We start from the raw sequence: 25,674 nt of genomic DNA on the forward strand, positions 1-25,674 counted from the left end.
CTGACAATTTTCCACTACATGGACTTAGACAGTGAGCTATACCCATTCAGTAAATAATTGTTTAGAGGCTATGATGAAATTAAGTGCCTCCATAGAAACAGTGAAAGTACATAACTTTTTTTTTTTTTTTTTTTTTTTTTTTTTCCCCCCATGTTAATATAAATCTGGCACTTTTGCAGGTTAATGCCTGCACATCTCTGGACAAGTATTCTATACCCACTGTATGCACAATGAACAGTAACACAGCATCCTTGTAGAAAAGTTGATCAGATATGGGTTTGGTGATCAGGAAGTGAGGTGGATTAGGAACTGGTTGAAAGGAAGGAGTCAGAGAGTTGTAGTCAATGGGGCAGAATCTGGTTGGAGGTGTGTGACTAGTGGAGTCCCTCAGGGGTTGGTACTGGGACCGGTGTTGTTCAACATCTTCATCAACGACCTGGATGAGGGTGTAGAATGTACCCTCAGCAAGTTTGCTGATGACACTAAACTGGGAGGAGTGGCTGACACACCAGAAGGCTGTGCTGCCATTCAGAGAGACTTAGATAGGTTGGAGAGTTGGGCGGGGAGAAACATGATGAAATTCAACAAGGGGAAGTGCAGAGTTTTACATTTGGGGAAGAACAACACCATGTCCCAGTACAGGTTGGGGGCTGAACTGCTGGAGAGTAGTGTAGGTGAAAGAGACCTGGGGGTCCTGGTAGACAGGAGGATGACCATGAGCCAGCAATGTGCCGTTGTGGCCAAGAAGGCCAATGGCATCCTGGGGTGCATTAGAAAGGGTGTGGTTAGTAGGTCAAGAGAGGTTCTCCTCCCCCTCTATTCTGCATTGGTGAGGCCACATCTGGAGTATTGTGTCCAGTTCTGGGCCCCTCAGTTCAAGAAGGACAGGGAACTGCTCGAGAGAGTCCAGCGCAGAGCTACGAAGATGATTAAGGGAGTGGAACATCTCCCTTATGAGGAAAGGCTGAGGGAGCTGGGTCTCTTTAGCCTGGAGAAAAGGAGACTGAGGGGTGACTTCATCAATGTTTACAAATATGTAAGGGGTGAGTGTCAGGGGGACGGAGTTAGGCTTTTCTCGGTGATGACCAGTGATAGGACAAGGGGTAATGGGTGTAAATTGGAGCATAGGAAGTTCAAGGTGAATATCCGAAAAAAATTTTTTACTGTGAGAGTGACAGAGCACTGGAACAGACTGCCCAGGGAGGTTGTGGAGTCTCCCTCACTGGAGACATTCAAAACCCACCTGGATGCGTTCCTGTGTGATGTACTCTAGGTGACCCTGCTCTGGCAGGGGGGTTGGACTAGATGATCTCTCGAGGTCCCTTCCAGCCCCTAAGATTCTATGATTCTATGATTCTATAACACTGAGTTCCACATATGTTCATCACATCACCTCACACTGGTAGCTCTTACCTTACCTATGTTGATTCTTTCACCAGAAAAGAAAAAAAAATAAAAGGGAAAAAAAAAGGGGACACATTTTCAAAAAGTGCTACTATCACACAGTGATATTCTGGACCTGTTTTGATTGAGAAGGTTACTATTTTTGGATCAACAAAAGGAACAGACTCTGTTTCAAACTTCTTAGCAATATTAGACAAAGTCCTTCTTTTTCTACTTTAATTTAAATTTCTTTATAACTCCTCAGCATGTAATTAAACTAGCTGGGATTCTTCTAGACACCACTACAGAGGAAATTTTTTTTTTTTTTTTTTTTTTTTCCCACATGTATAAATTTGGACCTTTGTGTAACTTTATCTGATCAATCTATTTTTGGTTGTCTTCAGTATGTGTTTTTAGAGTTGGCATTTAATCAATAAATATCTGTTCTCTAATGGCTGGAAAGCAGTCCCAAGGAGGAGTCAGGGATGGTAGTAGATGAGAAGCTTGACATGAGCCACCAGTGTGCGCTGGAGCCCAGAGAACCAACTGCATTCTGGGCTGCATCAAAAGAGTGTGGCCAGCAGGGCCAGGGAGGTGATTCTGCCCCTCTACTCTGCTCTGATGAGACCCCACTTGGAATAGTGTTTACAGTTTTGGTGCCCTCAGCACAAGAAAGATATACACCTGTTGGAGAGGGTCCAGAGAAGGGCCACCAAGATGATCAAAGGCCTGGAGCACCTCTGCTGTGAAGACAGGCTGAGAGTTGGGGCTGTTCAGTCTAGAGAAGAGAAGGCTACAGGGAGACCTTATAGTGGCCTTCCAGTACTTGAAAGGGGTCTACAGGAAAGCTGGGGAGGGGCTTTTCATCAGAGATAGTAGTGATAGGACAAGGGGTAATGGTTTTAAACTGAGAGAGGGGAGATTTAGGTTAGATATTAGGAACAATCTCTTCACTATAAGGATGGTGAAGAACTGGAATGGGTTGCCCAGAGAGGTTGTTCATGCCCCATCCCTGGAGACTTTTAAGGCGAGGTTGGACGAGGTTTTGTGCAACCTGGTCTAGTGGTAGGGGGGTTGGAACTTGATGATCTTTAAGGTCCCTTCCAACCTTAATGATTCTATGATTCTATGATTCTACTTGAAAGCAAATACTGAGGTATTTGAATACACACAAGTGTAGGGGCTGTGGTGCAGAGTTCCCATCTTTTTGCTTTGATTCACTGCCTACACAGATTTCTTTGTTGTGATACGAAGCCAGTAATAGATATCTATGTTATATTCTATTTGTCTTTCTGTATAGCACTTGCATTTCTATGCTATGCAGTGCTGAAGGTTTTGGTTTTTTGTTTAGAAGAACACTGAAAATGTTGTAAAAGTAAAAAATTATTCCTAAACCCCTCAAAATTACATTAACCTGCAGTTTTCTGCCTCTTGAGATTTTGTGGAAGATATTGTTTCAGGTATTTCATGGAGATACTCACAAATCTCTCATGTATGAGGGAGAACAACTGTTTGAAAACAGCTGCATGTACATAGTGTCCAGTGATGCACTGAACGACTGAAGCTTTGTTCAGCTCTCTTACAACTTGAGTAGATGTCCTTCAGACATGCTCAGAAATTACTTTATAACATGCCATGGGCTTTTTTAAACTCCCCTAACTACAAATTCTCAATAAAGAAGATAAACTTTATGCCAAGTTTCACAAACCTGCCATCTGTGTCCATTCAAAACAATCTGTTTAGAGACATTCTCATTTTTAAACACTGGGAGAAGGACAATTTTATTACTATGACAAAGATTTTGTTTCTCTTTGAAATTTCAAGATAAGATTTATTAAAGATAGAAAAACAGTGAAAATTCAAAGATGAGGAAACAAGGAATTATGGAAGAGTTTTCAGAACATCAGTCACTGAAATTTTCAGTTAACTCCTTTTTATTAATAAAAATTATTTATCCTTCTGGTAAAGAAATAAAGCTGAAGCTTAACATGAGAGAATAAATATTTAGTGGAACAGTGAAATACTCCTAATATAAAATCCATGTGTAAAAAAGAAAGGTTACATTTCCCCCCATGTCTCAAAACGATAAGCCTATTAAGACAATATTACTCTTTGAGAATCATACAAGTCAATTAGGTAACTCTACTGGCTTTAAGTTCTTACTGTCATAATTTTGGCTACTAGACACAGAATTTGCATAGTGTATTAGTAAACTTATTACCAACATTTATAACAGGTGTTTCTGTCACAGTAATGCATTGAGAAGATCCATTGCTCAATAGACCTTCAAGGAAAATGGGTGAGGCAACAGAACAGCCTCTGAAGGTCCCTTTGGATTACTATTACTGACATTAAAGGCACAACACAGAAATTACCTTGACTGCAAAGATGAGCACCAAGAAGCCAGAACACACAGGATTGTTTTTTGCAGTGGAACATTACTCATTTTTCAATGTAGACACGTGCATTTAATTGGAAATTAAAGCAATGTGAAGCACAGGAGGTTGACTGGTATGTGGTGAGTACACAGAGGCCTGATTAATGGCTGCAGTGCTATTCACAGGAACCTGATTGATGGGAACAGGATCTATCAGGAACAACACTTTTCTGGCAGATTAGCCTAATCACAAGAAAGCTTAATGATAAGGCTTCATGTAGAGCTGCTGACAGAAAAAATATTTCCTCACTTCTGCTGAGAACTTGCACTTTTAGCTGCCCACAGGTCTGCACTACTGTCAGCAGACGGAAGGGAACCCACAAGCTTTTGTGCACACCTAGCCACCCCTGGTTGTTTTCATATATATTGTGTCATCAGTCATCCTCTTGTTTGAATACACTTTCAGCTAGGCAGGATATTGTCTATTTCACACCCAGCTTCAAATGAAGTTTCAAATGACCAAATGAGCAAAGCCTATGAAATGTGAAGAAATATGCAGTGAAGCCATTCAAGCTGCTACCAGTAGGGAAAAACAAATGTTTTTAATCTCCAAAAAAAGCAAAGAAATCCAAATTTAAGGCACACCTACTCGTCCATGCACAAGTACAAAATTCACTATTATTCCTATTTCCACAGTGTTTGTACACCTCACTTATGAACCTACTCTCCTAGGAGTATCAGTGTACCCTTCGGTCTCCAAATTGTCTAAGATATCTCTTGATCAGATTACTCTCACCCTACATTGCCTCCATTATGTTCTCAGATTCTGAAGATTCACAGTTTCTGCTGAGAACAACTTAAGTGGGCAGAGGAAGTATGTGAGAAAGATGCATTGGATATGGTCAGAAGTGTATGGGAATTCTAGTAACTTTTCACAAAGAAAGTTTGGATTGAAAATGCAGAGAAGGAAAAAGAAAACTGAAGAATAGTACCTCCAGATTAAAAAAAAACAAACCAAACCAAATAACTCTTATTACACTATATTACTGATGTAAATAAAACAAAAACAAAACAGATAATCCATATGCAAGACATGGGAAAATTGAGTCACACAAACCTACACAGATCAGCAATTTGACCACAGAATGCAGTCACTGCAATTGGGCAATCACTCTGTAAAAATCCTAAGGATGTATACTTAAAACCCATTTAAAGATGATATTCTATTAATTTGAAGAGCACTGTGATGCTGACAGAAAAACCCTCAAGGATAAGAACAAGGATTAATTTAAAATTATATTTCAGAGAATATACTTGAAATCAGAAGAAATGTCAGTCTGGAAAATGGTGTAAGCATCCATCAAGACACCTTGCAACAGCTGAATGTGAGCATTTTCTTCAAATGACAACAGCAGTAACTCAGGCTATTTGTTTTATTTTTCATTATATTTTTATACATTATAATTTCAAGTACAAATTCATTGGCATTAAGTACTATTAGGTAGTAATATTAAGAGGGACCTTGACAGGCTTGAGAGGTGGGCCCACGCCCAGCTTGTGAAGTTCAACAAGGCCAAGTACAAGGGCCTGCACCTGGGTCAGGACAATCCCAAGCACAGTTACAGGCTGGTCAGGGAATGGATTGAGAGCAGCTCTAAGAAGGACTTGGGGCTGTTGTTTGATGAGAAGCTCAATATGAGTTGGCTGTTCAGCCCAGAAATCCGACTGTGTACTGGGCTACATTAAAAGAAAAGTGGCCAGCAAATCGAGAGCCCATAACACAAGAAGGATATGGAGCTGTTGGAGCAAGTCCAGAGAAGGACCACAAAGATGGTCACAGGGCTGGAGTAGCTCCCTTGTGAAGACAGGCTGAGAGTTGTGGCATTTCAGCCTGGAAAAGAGAAGGCTCTGGGGAGACCTTATAGCAGCCTTCCAGTACTTGAAATGGGCTACATGAAAGCTGGGGAGGGACTTTTTAGAAGGGCCTGTAGCAACAGAATGAAGTGGAACAGTTTTAAACTGGAAGAGGGCAGATTGAGGTTAAACATGAGGAAAATATCTTTAGTGTGAGGATGGTGAGACACTGGAACAGGTTGCCCAGGGAGGCTGTGGATGCCCTCACCCTGGAAGTGTTCAAGGCCAGGCTGGACAGAGCTTTGAGCAACTCTGTCTAATGAAAGGTGTCCCTGCTGATGGCAGGGGGACTTCAACTAGATGATCTTCAAGATCCCTTCCAACGCAAACCAATCTACAATTCTATAACTGAATAAATATTCATGCTAAATCCTAGAAGTTACATTTCTTCCTTTGTTGATAACATATTTCTGCCCTCTTCTATTCTCCACACTCAAAGACATTTAACTGGATCTTCACATTGATGTGCTCATTTTTTTGTTTACCTCAGTTTTGTAACACTCAGTTTTGGGGTTCAGCTAGCCTGTCAGCAAAAGCAAACCTGATACAGCATAGCTGTGTGACCTCACCTGAATTTTCTGGCAAAACTTGTTCATGAATCATAGAAAGACAAGAAAAAAAAATAATAAAAAAAGCCCTGTGAGTTGAGAAAAGTGAAATCACACATTTCTGAGTTATCAATTTGTTTTAAAAGGCACAAAAATTGCTCATTAGTGTGCTTACTTACAAAATTCAAATGGAAATTGCATGTAATAAGAAAGACAGTGCTGAAGCTGTTTTTTATATGCATTTTTTATATGCATTGTAGACTCGTATATTTGGGAGCGTATGTTCAAACAGGATCTCTCATAGATTTAAGATACTCTTCATTTTTGTCAGTAAAATACAAAGCAGTTTCCATTACAGTGCTCCAACACTTAGCCAGGTAAAATTGAAGAGCAAAGCACTCTGAGTTCACTTCAGCCCTGAGACTGTTGCCTCTAGAAGCTGCTGTGATACTGGACAGACACTAATGGACCCTTAAACTATAGCTAGGTAGATAGGTAAATAGATAGCAAGGTGCCTAAGTGAATCTCTTTGTGTCATATAGACAAGGAGAAGGCTTTGCCCTTTTATGCTTGGTTTTTTACAACCAAATCCCAGTAAGAGCAAAGGAGAGTGACATGTAGGCTCCATGTTCTGCCAAGCAGACGGCTCTATTTTGTAGCTCTCAGTCAGAAAAATTCTGTCTGACTGTGCAAACTTGTGCAATATCTCCTGCTGAGTGACAGCTGGGAAATAGCCTACAGATTGCAATGTCTAAGAGGTTTTGGTGATTAATGTTGCTCCTAAGTGGTTTTCTACTCAGAAACCACTTAGACCTTGCCTTAGAGACCTTCAAAGTAAGGTGTTTGCATCCAGGCACACTGCCACAGACCCACTGGTGTGACCTATGGTAATTACTCTCCAGATTTTTCAGACTGGAATTGCTTAAATCTACAAAGAAAAGCTCCTTTTATACTACACTATATATCTTTATAGCAACATTGTATTACTTACAGAGAAGCCAAACAAAAGCATCAGTATGAAATCTCAAAAGAAAAAAAAAAAAGAAAAAAAAAGCAGCATATCTATATCTGAGAGGATGACAAAAATGTTTAAACATGTTAACCTATTTTCAAGTTGAAAACTAGCATACCTAGTTAAACTGTTGTGTGTTGCAAAGCATGCTATTTTGAATTTTTGAAGTCCAGCATGAAGCATGTTGTAAAAAATGTCAGCATTATAAAAATATTAGTTTTTCAGTGTCAGTGAAGGACTTTCTATCACTTTGGAATATAAGATATGATGACAAGTACGTTTCAAAAATGAAAAAATGTTGATTGCGGTTCTGTATTTTTTTCTCAAGTAGTATTTTTTTTAGATTCTTCTAACATTAACAGTGATATCTCTGTATATTCCACCAGAATACAGAATAAATGCTGGACAACTGTCACAATAGCATGTCTAAACTTTAAAATGTTCATGCCTTCTTTTTTCCCCAGCAACATCCATCTACAAATCTGAACATATCTCTAGAATAATAACAAATTTATCTAAATTTTGGGTCAAAATGAAATAGCTAAGCACTCCAACACTCTTTATTCTCTAAAGGATATTATTACACAGATACAACATGCTATAGTCACACACATCTGGGAGAGTAAGAGATGCTAAAAATGTGCAGTATTGTAAATAAAGAAGACAGGAAGCATTTGGATTTTGATAACCCATATTTTTTGCAGGAAAAAAATATCTAGAATCATAGAATCACTTTGGTTGGAAAAGACCTTTAAGATCATAAACTCCAACTGTAAACCTAACACTGCCAAGCCCACCACTAAAACACATGCCCAAGCATCACGTCTACACGTCTTTTAAATACTTACAGAGATGATGACTCCACCACTTTCCTGGGCAGCCTGTTCCAGTATTTGAAAGCCCTTCCATCAAATAAATTTTTCATAATATCCAATCTAAACCTCCTCTGGTACAACCTGAGGTAATTTCCTCTTGTCCTATTGTTTATTGCATGAAAGAAGAGACCAACACCCACCTCAATGCAACTTCCTTTCAGGTAGTTGTAGAGAGGGATAAGTTCTTCCCTCAGCCTTCTTTTCTCCATGCTAAACAACCTAGTGCCCTTGGCCACTCCTCATGAGACTTGTACTCTAGACCCTTCACCAGCTTTGTTGCCATCCTCTGGACTCATGCCAGCACCTCAATGTATTTCCTGTATTGACAAACACTTTCCTAGTCCTGCTGGCCACACTATTCCTGACAGAAGCCAGGATGCTGATGGCCTTCTTGGTCATCCGGGCACACTGCTGGTTCATATTCAGTTCGCTGCCAACTATGATGAAAGTAGTATTATTTTTAAAAAATAAACAACAACAACAAAAAAACCCTATGACAAAACCACCTGATATTCCCAGGGCACATTAAATATATAAACACATTTCATCAGTGTCATAGCTGAAACTCAGAGATGGAGGAAAATAGACCTTAAGCCAAGAAAAGCAGGAGTCTCAGAACAGGAATGCATATGCCATAGCACGTTCTGCATACACTGTGTTACTGTTAAAGACCACTCTCCGTTCTAGTGACTCTCTTTAGAAATGTCAGTGACCTGCCATACCATTCTGGGACTCGTTACTGCTTGGGAATGCAGAAGTGAAGAGCTCTAATATGTTGGGACAATGACTCCTCAGTTTTTTGTTTTTGTTCTCAGCTGTGCGCTCTTATTTCACTATATTCTGATTGTTCCCTGTGTAATAATATAACTAGCAAAAGAAATTACCTTTACTTAAAGAAAATGCTACCCTGTATTTCCCCTTACAACAGTGGGTCTCCAGGCCACCTGACCCACGGAGATGCATTTATCAGAGGACAATAGCTGTGGCCATGAATATTCATCACAACCTTTAACTGATGTTTTACAAAATTCCCATCATCTGATTCCAAATTAAGCCTGCCATACAGTATGCACGAAACCTGGCATTTCAAGCCTTTCTGAAAATCTGATTAACTTTTCCTAATGACCCAAGAGTTCCCCAAATAGCTATACCTCTAACTCTGTAATGCTTGTAAAGTCAAAAAAATAGAGGCTAGATTGTTCCACCTTTTCTTATGCTGATTAGTGCTTTAGATCCATGACAGGCTTAAAGAATACTGAAGGGTGATAAGATCCATGACAGGCTTAAAGAATACTGAAGGGTCCTATCCCTAGTATTTTAATCTATTAAAAGTTGAAAAAATATGTAAACAAATTGGAAGGGTTAGAAGTGTCCAGTACAAACGCCATAATGCCTCCCTAAGACAACATTATCTCACATTTTTTCATCATGATATAACTGGTATGATTTGCTCACCAATAAAGTGAATTAAAAGTAACAAAGCTTTATTGCTAAACTTTATAAGACAGAGAAGCATCCAGGGAACAGAATAGCATACTAATAAGCATGCTAGCAAGTTTGGAATATATTCTGCCTTCATAAGGAAGTAGGTAGAATTTCTATCTTGATGAAAAATAGAAAGATGCAATTTCCTAGAAATAAAGCTCTACTCAATTTGAGTGAGATTAGCAATAGGTACAAAAAAGGTAACAGGATATCTCTAATTCTTAAAAAGTGACTTATATGAGAGATTTAGTTTAAAACATCAAAACACTTTGATGAAAACTGTGTTTTATTCTTAAAAAAAAACAGATTTCATGCTGGTTTTCTTATAATTAATTAATTATTAAAATGTATTCTAGTTTTGCTAAAAAAACCATGGTAAAACATGGTAAAAGTTTCCAATTATTTACTTAAGGGAAAATTATCCTCATGAAATTATGTTGTTATTTTTTCTTATTATTTCTTATTAGAGATGAAAATAAATTAGGTACTATTAAAACAATTTCTGAAGGAAATAGGAAGTAAGAAAACATTCATCTGTGTGATGTAGCAGAACATTAAAGTATTGAAAGCCACAGTCCACCACATTTCATTTCATTGCATTTTTCAACTTTGTTCATTAATCTAAAATTTTTCAATAACTTGGTTTAATTTAATCCTCTGTTCCCCTAGCTGCTTTGATAATCACTTTTAATGTACATTGCTATTATAAGATAAATAATGTATTATTTTTACCTTTGCTTCAATTTGTTTAGTATCTTGGTTTTGGAACAAAAATTTTATTTTGCTTTTTCCATCATCTGAAGAACCTTTGAGTTGGGAAAACTTGTACCTCCAAAGTACAGCCTAGAGGAAAAAAAAGGGAAACAAAACACATACAAAATAAAGTCAGCACAGTTATCATTTAAAATTGTACCAGAAATAACTGGTTTTCTTGCAAAGAATTTTTAACTGGTCTATGGCAGTAACTAAAACAATTTAGTATTATGTGGCCTGATGTTCCTATGATCATACAGACGTAACAGGCTGTGGCAGTGTCCAATTCAAATCAGTTAGACTACCTTTGTGAAATTTAGTCTGAAATTCCTTTATCCATATTTAACCCTGATTAAACAAGAAAATTTGCATGCCAGACAGGAAACATTTTTTTCCACTGATGACCTGTGTATTCTCGACTCTACTTCAAGTGATAACCTGTCATAGAAGTTCTCTCTTTTTATTTCACATTGAAAATTCAAGTTGTATTACCATAAAGGGAATATCAAATTAAAAACAAATATTGTTTTAAATTATAAAATAACAAAAGGAAACCTTTTAATGAGAACTTATTTTGAGTTTATTTATGAGAGCTCTAATCAGGAATTTGAGCAGAACATTAATTCTGAGCATATCAGTGGCCTTTAAAGTAATTATATTATGAATTACAATGTGTTGTATTGAAAAAAAAATGGCAGATTGCTCTACAGAATAATTACACAATTAATAAAATTTACAGCTGGCTAGAAAAGCATCTCTTTTTAAATATCTAGTGTGGATTTATGTAGAAGAAATATACATCTAAAACTACTTTGCTTAAAAGTGGGAAAGAACTTTTTTTTTTTTATTTTATTGTCTTCTCAGCCTCATTTAAAGATATCCTCCCTCCACCTTACAGATATTTTGAAGCACTAACATTTTTCATTGTGATTTCAATAGTACTTCACATAATGTTAAGGTCATCCTCACTCACACCATGCTGTTACATTAATTTCACGTGCATTGAACAACACAGAAACTTAAGGCAAGAAGTGTTGTTTCATTTTCTTTTCTTTAAGTGCTTGTAAATTACTTCCTCTCAGTAACTTAGAATGACACTTCCAACTGTGTGTGTTGTCGATATCTATGAATGACTTACTATCTACTTGAAATTAAACAGAATATGAGGGACGTTAACATTTTTAACTGCTCTAAATCTCTGCAGGTCCTTTTGCTTCAGGATGCATTGATCTTTTTATGTTAATGACTGGCAAGAATGTGTAACCTGCAATAAGCTAAATAAAGTTTGTCTGAGTAACTTAAAGAGGAAAAAACACAAAAGAACAGTATCTTAACTGTGCACAGTACTCAAGGGAAGTGCTAGAATTGTTTTCCCCTATCTATTTGCCCCTGTCAGATAAAAAACCCCTAATCTCAGCACCACTTTCATTCCCTGTATGTGACAGGAGATCTCTCGGCTACCATACACCGAGTTAGGGACATGCTGTTTCAAACAAACTAGAGGAATTTGGCAATTTATGTGAAACTATACAATATTTGTTTCAAATGCTGTCTTCTGAGCCCACCAATCTATGCTACAGAAAATAGAACAGCTTCCCTCATCCCTAATTATGTGCAATTCCTTTCACTTTGTTTGACCAATGATGTTTACTTATGTCTTGTAGACTGAGTTAAAAACCCACAAACCTAAACAACCCAGTACACCATTCAGGTGGCCACACTTCCTATCTACTTTGTAAGCTCCATTTTTTTACAGACTGCGAGGAGAGCGATCAGAGGCAGCAGCTGCAGCGGGTGCCCTGCCTTGATGGCAAACTTCACTGATTTAAGATGTACAGGGAGGTTCCTGGAGCCAGGGAAGCCCGCGGGAGAGTGGAGAGACCTGGCAGGGCTCGGCAGCTCTTTCGAGAGAGAGTAACATGGCAGGTGGCATTTCCAGGGCCACTGCGCGGCGTTGAAACGTGGAGGCTCCCTCAGAGTGCCTGGTCACCAGAAGGAAGGATGGGAACTAGGAGAGGACAAGGGGGAGTGGAATCAGGTCCCTGCTAGGGGTAGCAGAAGAGTTCTCACTGAACCCTTCCCACTTTTCCAGGTGCCCTTAGAGAACAGATTACAGGGCTCTGGAGATAGGGGACCAGTCAAACAATATTGCTGAAGAAGCCCGATCCAGGGAGCTGCCAAAGCAGCCAGTTCGATGCAACAGGACTGCTCCTAAGAAGTTGCCAAAGCATCCAGCTCCTCAGATTAGGACTGCTTCTGAGAAGAGTGAGAGGAGGATGATAGTGAGAGGTGATACCATTCTGAGGGGAAATGAAGGTCCCATATGCTGGCAACAGGGAAGCATGCTGCCTCCCTGGAGCCAAGGTAAGGGATATATAACCAGGAAACTTCCAGGTCTGATACAGCCCCCCTCAGACTATTATCCTCTTTGATCTTTCAGGTAGGTAGTGATGAGGTGGAGAAAAGAGTTTTGAGAGTAGTAAAGAAAGATTTTAGGGCATTGGGATGACTGGTCAAGGGCTCAGGTGCACAAGTTGTGTTCTCCTCTATCCCTCCAGTCTTGGGAAATGACGAGTGGGTTAACAAGACCTCACATATCAATGTTTGGCTCCAAAACTGGTGCTACCATCACGACTTTGGGGTTTTTGATCATGATTTGGTTTACAGGACACCGGGCCTGCTGACATTGGATGGGAAGACCCTGTCCCACAGGGGAAAAGGGGTACTGGGGCAGGAATTAGCAGGATTCATTGATAGGGCTTTAAACTAGGTTGGAAGGGGGTGGGCAATAAAGCCAGGCTTACTACAGGTGAGCCTAGGGGTGGTGTGGTGGTCAGGTCAGCTAGTCAGGCAACCTTACTGGAGGCCCAGCTTAAATGTCTTTATACAAATGCATGCAGCATGGGGAATAAACAGGAGGAATTAGAGATGAGGGTAAGCCTGCAGGGCTATGATCTCATTGGCATCACTGAGATCTGGTGGGATGGCTCCTATGACTGGATCGTCAGAATGGGGGGTTACAAACTCTTAGGAAGGACAGACAGGGGAGATGGGGTGGGGGTATTGCCCTCTATGTCAAAGACCAGCTGGAGTGCATGGAGCTCTCCCTGGGGACAGATGAGGAGCCAACAGAGAGCTTATGGGTTAAAATTAAGGGTAAGAAAGGCCAAGGTGACATCACGGTGGGGGTTTGCTACAGGTAACCAGAGCAGGAGGATAATATAGATGAAGCACTATTTAGACAGATAGGAGCAGCTTCACATTCACAAGCCATGGTCCTTGTGGGAGACTTCAACCACCCGGACATGTTGGAAGAACAACTCTGCAAATGCAAACAATCCAGGAGGTTCCTAGAGTGCAAGGATGATAACTTCCTTTTCCAAATAATCAAGGAACCAACAAGGAGAGGTGCTATGTTGGATCTTGTCCTCACCAAGGATGATGGGTTGGTGAGGGATGTGAAGCTCAAGGGCAGCCTAGGTTGTAGTGACCACAAAATGGTGGAGTTCAAGATCCTTAGGGCAGCAAGGAGGGCTCACAACAAGCTTATTACCCTTGACTTCAGAAGGGACTCTTCAGGCATCTGCTCAAGAGAGTGTCATGGGAGGGTAGAGGGACCCATGAAAGCTGGCTGATATTTTAAGGATCACTTTCTCCAGGCCCAAGATCACCTTCTCCATCCAAACTAAAATGAAGTCAAGTAGAAACTCCAGAAGGCTGGCATGGATGAGCAAGCAGCTCCTAGAAAAGCTCAGACTTAAGAAGGAAGCTCACAGGGGGTGGAAGGTAGGGCAGGTATCCTGGGAGGATTACAGAGAGGTTGTCCGAGCAGCTAGGGATCAGGTTAGGAAAGTCAAATCCCTGCTAGAATTAAATCTTGCCAGGGATTTTAAGAACAATAAGAGAAGTTTCTTTAGGTATGTTGGGGAGAAAAGGAAATCCAAGGAGAGTGCAGGCCGTCTCCTGAAGGAAACGGGCGAGGCAGCAACACAGGATATTGAGAAGGCTGAGGTCCTCAATGACTTCTTTGCTTCAGTCTTCTCTGGCAAGTGCTCCTACCTCAACACAAAGGCCACAGAAGGTGAAAGCAGGGAGAGGTACAGTAGTAACAAGGACCCTTAAAATAGGCAGGCAAAATCCCAGAGTACTTGGCTTCATTCCCAATCAGCATTTCTCATGGAGTTTTGACATTTGCTTCATTCCCACTCAGAGGAAAGAGAGTAACAGTCATACCAAACCACAGGCATGATTCAAAAGCACACTTCAGTTGATGCATAGCATCAGTTTTGGAGAGCCTTACTTAAGTACATTTCAAAATCAGGTCTATAGAATGCAGGGGACAAAGTCCTTCTTGGTACTAATCTCAACAAGACTACACTTCTTCCATCATGATATCAAAACAAGTTCCTAGAACTGACAGTTCAACAGCATACTTTGCAGAGACTATTAAACAGTCTTTTAAAGCGTGAAGAAAAAAAGCTATTGACAATGCATTAAGTTATTACCAAAGGAAAGAACTGTTTCTTCTGAGTGATCTGCAACACATTGCACACATTTTCCCCAAAGATTTCCAAATGCAAGAGAGTTCTTTTTGCAAAAGTAAAAGCGTAGAAGTGTTGTGAGTTTTAAGATATTAAGTCAGGAATACAAAGTATTTCAAATATTCAAGCTGGTCATGCTGGTTACTGTTTTCATTCTAGAGAATTTCCAAACAACAGTTTCTTCATCCTGATTTGAACAGGGATTTTGGTACATTTGATACTGGTTCACTCTGATGCTCTCTGAATGTGTCCACATCTCAGTGTACCACAGTACATTAGAAGTGTATCAATTAGCTTAAATTAGATTTTAAAATTCTAGATAGCTTAAATTGGGTGAATTAGTTATGCATATGCTCAGTGAGACCTCTCTAATTCCTTGTCTCCTACAAAGGAGCTGAAGTGCTGCCCTCTGTAGTCAGAACTATACGTTTTGCATTTGTAGCAGTTGTACAAGCTGATGCAGAATGCTGTGACCAGCAGTCAGATGACTCTCAGAAAATGCAGTACCATAGGGATCCCTGTGTTACTTCTTCTTGTGTTTTCACATATTTTGAGTGGAGTGTTTTTAAATTTTCATGTTCATAACTGCAAAATGCATAAGCAGTGAGCTGGGACCAGACCTATAATTTTTCAATGACTACCTCATGGTGCCAAAGTAGAAAGGAGAAGCAAGACCTACTCACCTAAGCACTGAGTTTCACAGATGTGTAGCTACAGCAGTGACATTAACACATAAGAGATAAATGTTCACATGTTATCTTTCATGTTCTTATGGGCTGACTTCAGTGTCACAGTGCTTTCTCTGGTGACTGTTCTGAATTCTAATTATAAAGGCTAATTCCCCTGCATTGGGAAAAGGAACCCTTGGGCATAGTGATCTGTACCACTGTCAAAGGAAAATTAATGAATTTTTTTTTTTCATGTTTTTGAACATCACAGTTCCACTGGATCATTTGCTGAATGCTTGCCTCAAGAGAATTAACAAAAGTTGGTATAATTTTCCACAAATGTATATATTGATGTTATTAATGTTTACATTTACTCCTAAGCAATAAGTACATTCATAAAATATTTTGGCTTTTCCACAATTTGCTGAAAAAAAAAGGTCATATAAATGATTTCTATATTAGTTTCTATGAATTATAAAATATAAGCAGAAGCACTTACTGGTTTGAAGGTGCAGAGTTACTGAACTCAACATTCTATAATGCATTCTGGCAGGGCTTCTTTTAGTTAATAAAAGCAGCCTGTGCTTTTCAAGTGCTTTGCTTGTACAATCCTTAGTAATTGTGTGTTACCTGCATCACTGAGAATATGTTGCAGGACTATACACAGCATTTTTAACAAGCAGTAAATTTTCATTTACCCTAAAATAGATTTGACAGGTGGACCATGTGGCAATTCCGTTTAAAGTACAAATTGCAAACAAATTAAAAAAGATTCTGTGGTAAATGCTGACATCAGCTTCTCATGAGGACCCTGAGACACTTCTCAAGTCGCAGCACACAAACTTATCATGCCTTGATGGAAGACCAAGATGAGAACTCAGTATGCACTGTTTATTGCCTTTAAAAGGGAACTCTCAATCCATAAGTAGAGACAGAACTTGTGACTAACAGTATGCACTCTAATTTAGAAACTGAGGACTGAAGAAATAGCATATAGTGAAAATACCACTGGTTTCACAATTTGCATATAACCAGTGTGGTCATGGAAAATCTGACATAGTTAATCCATGTTTTGAGAAATGCACTGTAAGAAGACAATATAATTGAACAAATACTGTATGCATCATGCACAATATTAAAAAAAAGGTAGGCTATAAATTTTCTTTCCAATTATTATTCATAGAATACTTAGGCTTCTTTTTACATTTTATACTATTTAATAAAATTAACTTTAAAGAATACCAGAATGCAATGCAAACAAATAAACAGTGCAGACAAGTTTACAAATATGATTTAAGACTTCAGATGCTATTAAATTTTTGTAATAAGTGATCATCAAGCAAAATTCTGTCTTCACTCAAATTAATAGGATTGTTTTCCTTTGACATATCTGGGACCAAGATTCTACACCAATACTTTTTAATGAGAAATATTTTATTTGTAAGTAAACATCTAGGACTCATTTGTTCTAGTCTTTGTAACCAAATTACTGCCTGTTATCTTCTGCTAGTGTTATTTTACTATAATTATCCAAGGATGCTTCTGACAGCATATTCTTAATTTATAGATGGGATGTAAATGCAGTATATAAATGCCACATAGAAGAGAAGCTACTGATTTCAGTACCTGTAATACTTGGCTGATGTTACGTACAGCCACACAAACGAAGAAAATTACATTACTTCTATTCTTAACACTAGTGCTAAAACTAAAACACACATTCTGCAAGAGACCTCAAAAAAGAGTTCCACATTCATATCATATATCAGTTTGCTACTAATTCCCCTCATTTCAGAATCCTGGACTAAACTACATACAATTTTTATGAGACGTTATAAAAAAACAAAACACTTCCCATCTGAACAATGGTATCAGAAAAGTGGGAATGCATCATAATTACCTTAATGTAGGGTATGATCAGGAGGGTTGGTTAGGGTTTTTGATTTGTTTTGGCTCAAGGAGCCTGATTCCAAACACAGACTGGATTACCAAACAGACACAGAATAAATAGGTGTCTCTGCACTTTTACTTACCACACTCTAAAGGAAAATATACAGAATTATGAATGTCTTATGGGGCTGTGGTAGCTAAATGATTTAGCAAAAATACACAGGGCATTTTGCATTGGCACTAGAAAAGAAATGCTTTATTGTGTCAACATGAGAGTCTCTAGCCGGAACAGGACTAATTTGTGTCCTATGGCTTCAGTGATCAACTACCTTTGATTTATTATTAAACAGTCTTGCCACTTCTATATTGGATTATGCACCATGGACCAATTCTGTTCTTGCAAAAGGACAATTTACACTTAATAAACTTGTGAAATAGTGTTTGTACCACATAATGCAATGGTATAATTTCATCTGCCAGTGCTCATCACCAAATACAGGATTTCTCTGTATCTTCCATTGACATGAATCACATAGGTTTTATTATGTAACAGCTAAAGAAGTCTGGCTTTCAGATGCGTGGATGTGGTGGTCCAGACCCCGTGCTCACTGAGCCACAGTACGATGTCAACACAAGCTAACATTGTTTTTGCTTTAGTTATAAGTGCAGTGGGCTGATACAATCCATTACTTTCTGACCTTGCCTACTACAGCAGTGAGTTCAAACACTTGGGTACCTTCTAGTCCTAGTGCAAATATAGCTATTTGGAGCGATCAGGCATTCCCTAACCATACCCAGAACTCTGTTGTCTGGGAAATGTACCTGAGACCCCTCCTGCTTGGATCACAAGCCCACTCTGAATGTTGCTAAAGATCATCTGACTTGAATTGTGGCCATCATGGAAAAATATTGACCAAAGCAAATAATCTTGTGACCCTACAAATATCGATCCTGAAATAAGGCCCTTCAGAGCTCTCTAGGATTGTACCAAGCTGCTACCCCATGTCTCACAAAGAAGTTGGTTTGTCCAAAGGAAAAGAGTAAGTAGTCCACTACTTCACATGAAATGTCATGAAATTCAACAAGACCTAGTGCCAGGTCCTGCACTTTGGCCACAATAACCCCATGCAGTGCTACAGGCTGCAGAGAATGGCTGGAGAGCAGCCCAGCAGAGAGGGACCTGGGAGTTCTGGCTGACAACCAGTTGAACATGAGCCAGCAGTGTGCCCAGGTAGCCCAGAAGGCTGATGGCATCCTGGCTTGTATCAGGAATAGTGTGGCCAGCAGGAGTAGGGATGTAATTCTCCCCCTGTACACAGCACTGGTGAGGCCTCACCTCAAATCCTGTGTGCAGTTCTGGGCCCCTCACTTCAAGAAGGATATTGAGATGCTGGAGCAGGTCCAGAGGAGAGCAACAAGGTTGGTGAAGGGACTAGAGGGAAAGTCTTATAGGGATAGGCTGAGGGAGTTGGGTTTTTTTAGCCTGGAGAAGAGGAGACTCAGGAGGGACCTTATCACTCTCTACAACCACCTGAAGGGAGGCTGTAGTCAGGTGAGGACTGGGCTCTTTTTCAAGGCAACTATCAACAAGACAAGAGGACATGGCCTGAAGCTGCACTAGGGGAACTTTAGGTTGGATAGTAGGAAGTACTTCCTCACAGAGAGGGTGATCAGATATTGGAATGGACTGCCCAGGGGAGTGGTGGAGGCACCATCCCTGGATGTGTTCAAGGAAAAGATGGATGTGGCACTTTATGCCATGGTCTAGCTGATGTGGTGTTAGGTCATAGGCTGGACTTGATGATCTTAAAGGTCTTTTCCAACCTTAGTGGTGGTGATTCTGTGATTTGGCAATTAATAGAACAAATTATAGCAATTTACTATAATTTCGTCTCACAGATGAATCAGCAGTATATTTAATTGCAACTTCTGCATTTCAATGATCAATAGGTACGAAAATTTAACATCTTAACCTCATCACGTTAACAGATTATCTTCTATATTTGTGTATGTGCATGCATCATGCAGTTTCGTTTAGAAAAATTGTTTCTCTAATTGAACTTTTGTACTTCAGTAAGAGGATGGTATTTGACAACCTGTATTTCAAGTAATGCAAATGAAATTGCATTAGAGCTGGTGGACCTTATTTTGAAGAGCTCCAGTGGAAGAGATGCTGTGAGGACACTCACTAATGATAAGATTTAGACTTCATAAATGTCAACAAAGGAAGCAGGTGGCCTTTTCACTCCAGATATATCATTACTGCAAATGAAAGACTACACGATAGAATGTAATCACAGTTCAACATTTTTCTATGTCTGCTTCATTTTAAAAGTTGCAGTTCTGTTTCAAACTGTACATTGGTAAAAAGGAAAAAAAAAAAGATCACATCTTGCACTGGAACTTTGGCTTTAGAGACTGCTACAGAAGACCAAGAACATGAGCATACACGTTACTACTTTTTAATGTGCAGGGAGAGAAATTCTGTACCTGATTGTAATTGGTAGTTTACAAACAATTAAGAAATTATTTGGTGAAATGTTAGAAGAACTGATTCCACCAGGCAGTCTTAAAAATGTTCATTCTCATTTCAGGAGATGACAATGGTTTGTTATGAAGCAACATACCAAATGCATTAAATGATAAATATGGTCAGCTCTATGACCTATCACTCAGAAAATGAGTAAAAGAAAGCAGGGCACATGCAGCAGAAAGGGCCATGATTTATGCCAGTGCTGTAATAATCACATCACAGCACAGATTTGTTCTGAACCACATTTAATACTTTGTCTACACATATTTATCATAGGTCTGTGCAGACACAGAAACAATGTTTTTTATAGAACTACGATGTTTGACTTGAAATAAATTTAGCACAGATGAAGGTTTTTAACTACTAGTTTTGCCTTATTGTATTATATAAAGATTGAATGACAGTAAACAAGGAAACGAGCCATAGAGACTTATATGGCTTTTGTCCAGAAACCATAAACATTGATCTCTATAACCTTGTCCATGAGCATTGGTAGTGAGCTTGGGTTTTAGAACATTTGTCAAATTTTGACTGTGATTTTTCAGCCTTGTTGGAAATAATATCAATTACCTTGAAATGTAGGAGGGAAAAAACAACGTAAATGTTGTTTCATTGGTTAAATAGCTTGAATTCCAGAATAGCTGAACAACTGTTAACATCATTAGTTGAAGAGCTTGGCTTCACTTCAGTTTATTAGTGATTATTATTCACCATTAAAAATAGTTCAGAAAGAACTTACATTTTAGTACTTCCTAGCAATTAGTGCACCAGAAAATATATATAGGCTTTTAATGATTGTACTGAAATTTGGACTGGCATTAATATACAATGGAAATAGATGCTATATTATACACTTGATACAGCACACTATTTCATCAGTTGTACTGAGCTCTTTTAAGGCTGGTGGGAAAAGCATGAGGTACACAGACCATGGCTGATTTCTCTATTTACAGACACCTGAACAAAAATATCTAAACCATAAACTGAGAATTTCTATAATAACACACATCCCACCACAAAATAAGAGAAAGGCAGGTTTTTTCAAAGCTCACAGATCTCTTCAAAACCAAGAAGATTATTTCTTCTCAAAACCATGATGGACCAGTGAAAGAAACATAACATTTAATCACTCTGGGCTTTCATGTGAAATTAAAGAATGAAGACTTGATGCTTGTTTCAGACAGACATTGATACTCACTTTTCAACAAGAACAAAACAATGCAACTTCTCATATAATTTAGAAATCACCTTCCAGTTTAAACTTAACTATAAGAGATTTGACAAGAGATATCTGTTGTGATATAAAAAGAAGTACATTTTAAGGATGTACTATTTATCCCAAAATATAAGAAATAACAAGGAATAATAATAATGTGATGGAAACAAGTCTTAAAAGTTTACCTTTGTGGCAGCATCAAAACAGACAAAGCCCATGCTAAAGTCGATAGTGAGTCCCATAAGATGACTCTCTAAAACACAGGCATACGTCTTGCACTGTAAAAAACAAACAGGGAAGGTTGTTAGCACAGAACACATAACTTCAGTTTCTTTGTAGAATTTCTGTCTTTATTCTAATGGTTGTATATCTCAAAGTTATTGTCATAAATAAGTCATTTGTGTGTAAATATGTCAATTTATTGCCAGTGTATTTCAAATTGAAGGATTTATATTAGTGATGAAGTTTTCTAAGTTTTGGAAAAAGAAGCTTTGCTTCCATTAGGGAAAAAAAGTAAATCTGAATCAGAATTGCCTCAGTGGTTTACCAATGACAACTTCAAAAATGGAAGTATCATTATTTTCAAACTTTCTTATTTGCTTTGATACAAGGTAACTTTCTCTAATGTTAATACAGTCCCTTTAGCTCTGTAAGAAACAATATTTGCATTTGTCAAATATCTCTTTGGCATGCTGCTTATGGTGGTTTTGTGTTGTCCTTAGTCTAAGTGGAAAGCGTATTCTTTCATAACAGGTAGCAACTGACGTAATTATAGGAAATACCTTTTTTGCCTCAGCTAGTGGACCAATATAACTCAAACATTTCTGTGAGAAACCTTAAAATCCTGTAAGACTTCCTCATGCTATGATTTTTAAATCTACACATCTATTTACTTCCATAACACCACACTTCAATACATGCCGTGAGTCATCTATTAGTGTTGTTTTCAGGATCAAAACTGTTGTGCCTGAAGGCTGGCTGAAGGTACACAATTACAAACTTGTATTTTCCATCACAAAATATGTAAAAAAACCCCTCTAAAACATTTCCAAATCTGATGTAATTGCTTTAAAGAAATCACTCTTGTTTTATAGAAATTTTATCCTCCAGATTAAATGAAATACAGTTGTATTCTTCAAATGTTGCTGTAGCCACTAAATATATGAAATGAGAACAAAGATCTCCATGATCCATAATGTGTAAAAGAACCAAAATATAAATTGTAAACATGGGAATAATGTAAGTTACTGAATTATCAGTGTCACAAAAATGCGCATTACTATTCTTGACATTTTGATTATATAGATCACATCTTTACTTATATACTATTCGCATGGGCTCTTTGGATTTTAAATGGTCTTCCCTAGAACACAAGAAGCTGAAAGACACATTAAGAAAGAGTTGAAATAGTGACTGTAATGAAGGAAATGGAAAAGGTCATAGCAATATAGACTCTTTGGTTATTTTAAATTTTATTTCCTTACTTCAATACAGATTTCTTTTCCAGAACTGAAATATCCTGAGTTAATTGTTTTCATTGATCAAATCAGGTTGTAACTACATACAAACGACTCTTGGTTAATTTTTGTGAGTACACCTTGGAGCTTGTCACGGTTCCTTGTCTCTCTCCTGCCTGGCTCACCAATAATGTTGTGGTTTGGGCCCAAAGTGACAACAAAGGAACAGCCCCGTGTCCGCTAACTCAACTTCCCCCACTCACACACACACACACCCTGGGATGAGGAGGTTTAGGCTCATGGGTTGATACAAAGGACAAGGAGGGTTCTTCACCATTAAGGTCCTGGGCAAAACAGACTCAACTTGGGGAAAAAAAATAATAATTTAATTTAATACTAATCAAACACACACAGGACACAGACAACACAAAGAACAGCACTTAAATACATTACCCTCACCCCTCCCTTCTTCCTGAGCCCAAATCACTTTGTTCCTGGTTTCTCTCCCTCCTTCCCCCCAGCAGCACAGGGATACAGGGGATGGGGTTTGGAGTCAGTTCACAGGCTGGTGGTTCTTGCTATGTCATCATCCTCAGGAAGAAGGATTCCTAACAGTCCTTCCCTGCTTTCCCACAAGGTCCCTGCGACAAGAGAGAGTTCTCCATGAACCTCTCCTTCATGAGTTCTTCCCACGAGGTCTGGTGTGGGCTTCCCACAGAGTCACAGGCTCCTTTGGGAACAAACTCCCCTGGAGCCGGGGTCTTCCAAAGCTGCGTAATCAGAGTCCACCAGCAGCAAATCCATTGGCCACAAAATCCAAGTCCAGTGGCCAAGTTCACCCCTCCTGGTGCCTTCAGGGAATGTTCCACCACGTTCCTCCATGAGTGCAGGGGGACAGCTGCCATCTCGCTATGGGTTGCATGGAAACTTCTGCTTGGGGACCTCCTTCCCCTTCTTCCTCACCAACCACCAGCACCCTTCTCCCTCTCCAGCACAGCTCTTCTCCCTTAAGTGCTCCTCTGCTCAGGTGTTACATCAGTTCTTTCGTATGTTAATCACAGAGGTGCATCTATTACTCCTCTAAAGGCTCCTTGTCTGGTTTTGGAGCAGGAGGAGTTTCTCAGCTTCTTACCAGAGCCACTCCTGGGGTCCTTCTACTGTCACCAAAAAAACGACTAAACCAAACCAGAACAGAGCTCTAGAACCAAGGTTTCAAACACAGTGAAGTACATCACTGAATCTGAAGGACACTCTGTCAGTTATCAGTGGGGCACAGGTCCAGCATTTAAGCCAGTCTACAGACAAAACATGGCCATCTATAAGTCAGAAATAAAAAGAATCCATGACACGTGCCCTGACACATGGTTTTATATTACTGCTGAGTAAATAATATGGTACTGTGTCACCTAACAAAGGCATTCAAAAGCTAAAACTATCCCTCAGCAAATGAAAAGTTTCCTTCTGCTGCTGTTGAGGGGGAAAGCAGTGACCGATCTACTCCTGTAATTCTCAACACTGAAAGAAATGTATGCACTTCGCTTCACATGTATAAAATCTGAATTCACATAGCATAGAGGTGCACTTGGTCATTATCACTATTAATGCATAAATCTCCAACATTTTTAACTACGAAATAAATTATTCAGCTCTGCGGTTTTGCAGTCATATGGTATTTGTGTTTATATTGGCAAATAAAAGTGCTCTTTTTTGAGCAGCTACACCATAAAGCTGCTATGAATATGTAAACTTTGATCGTAAATCAACGTTGTTAAAAAAGGAGAGGATATTGCCTTTGGTTACATCTCATTAGGAGAAGAAAAGGAAGTAAAGTAATACATTTTGTAGTGATTTACTGCTTAATGATAAAAAGCTCAGATTTTGCATGCAAAGTAAAAAATGTAAAACTTTGTATAATTATCTTGCTAACTTCCTGCAAGTTGCAAACTACATTTTAATTTCTAAACCTCCAAGATATCTAAAGCAGAGATAGAGCCTTTACTGAGAATTAAAATTTGGCAAGGAGACAGTACTTCAGATTTAAAATATGCATTGCTGTCTAACTCATCTGATCTTTCACCTCACCAGCAGAGGTCAACCTGCAACGCGCATTGCAGCACCACCTGAGCTGGTACAGCTACCTCTTTTTAAGGTCAGCACTGAGCCTGGGCTAATTAGCCTCATTGAGAAGTAAGGCTTTATGAGAAAGAGGACATACCTTTCTTGGTTCAATGCGTCACTGAAAAAGCAACCTGCTTCCCAGACTGAAGGTTCATTCTGAAAAACGCAGTGCACAGGTTGTGGAGAAATACCTAGTTCAGCTCAGTGTAGTTACTGGTAGGAAGAAACAACTCTATAAGGTGCACACCACCCACACCACGCACACTAGCTGATTCTTCACTTATTCTTTGGTTATATGTAAGACCAGTCTATGCCCTCAGCCCATAATGTTCAAAACAATTCAGAGAAGTAAAAATGTGAGAATATCAAAAGGATAATTGGACAGGGAGTTTCAGTTTCCATGGGGAAGAATGTCCCTTATTTTATGCATGTGGTGTATGCACTTGCACATGATTCTGGTCACAGGTCAGAGTAGGAATGGGAACTTTCAGACACTCATTAACCCTGTTAAGATTTTTCTCATCTTTACTTTCTTTGACTTTTAATTCAAACATTTGGAAAAAACCAAAAAATGCAGAAATTCTTCCCAGGAGACTTGATAATTTAAAATGTATTATACATTTACTAAACACTTTAAATAATTTAAAGTTACTCTTAATAATATATAATCTGGATCTTTGCTTTGGTTGCTGATTTCTCACAGATAGCTCATGGAAACCTTGTCAGATATCAAGCATCTCATTCCCAAAAGAAGCAGAAGATATTTCAGCACATATTTCTTGTTCTTTCAGAGAGTATGGAATCTTAAAGTGGGTACAGGAATGATTCAGTGGGTCAGGCAGGGGCTGAAAGAGACAATGCAAAGTTGTTCCCTAGATTCTACTCACTCCATACAGACATTTTT

At 38.9% G+C, this 25,674-nt stretch overlaps 1 protein-coding gene across 1 annotated transcript in view; it reads right to left on the bottom strand.

The window, feature by feature from the left end:
* Nucleotides 1–25,674, bottom strand: part of SNTG1 (syntrophin, gamma 1) — a 330,610-nt gene that overhangs the window by 376 nt on the left and 304,560 nt on the right. The window contains exons 16-17 of the mRNA XM_010006812.1: nt 21,381–21,473; nt 10,327–10,437 (exon numbers count right to left, since the gene is read on the bottom strand). Of these exons, the coding sequence (XP_010005114.1) occupies nt 10,327–10,437; nt 21,381–21,473 (204 nt within the window). The remainder of the gene's footprint in view (nt 1–10,326; nt 10,438–21,380; nt 21,474–25,674) is intronic.

This window comes from Chaetura pelagica, unplaced genomic scaffold, assembly GCF_000747805.2.
Source record: "Chaetura pelagica isolate M959 unplaced genomic scaffold, ChaPel_1.0 scaffold109, whole genome shotgun sequence".
Lineage (NCBI taxonomy): Eukaryota > Metazoa > Chordata > Aves > Apodiformes > Apodidae > Chaetura > Chaetura pelagica.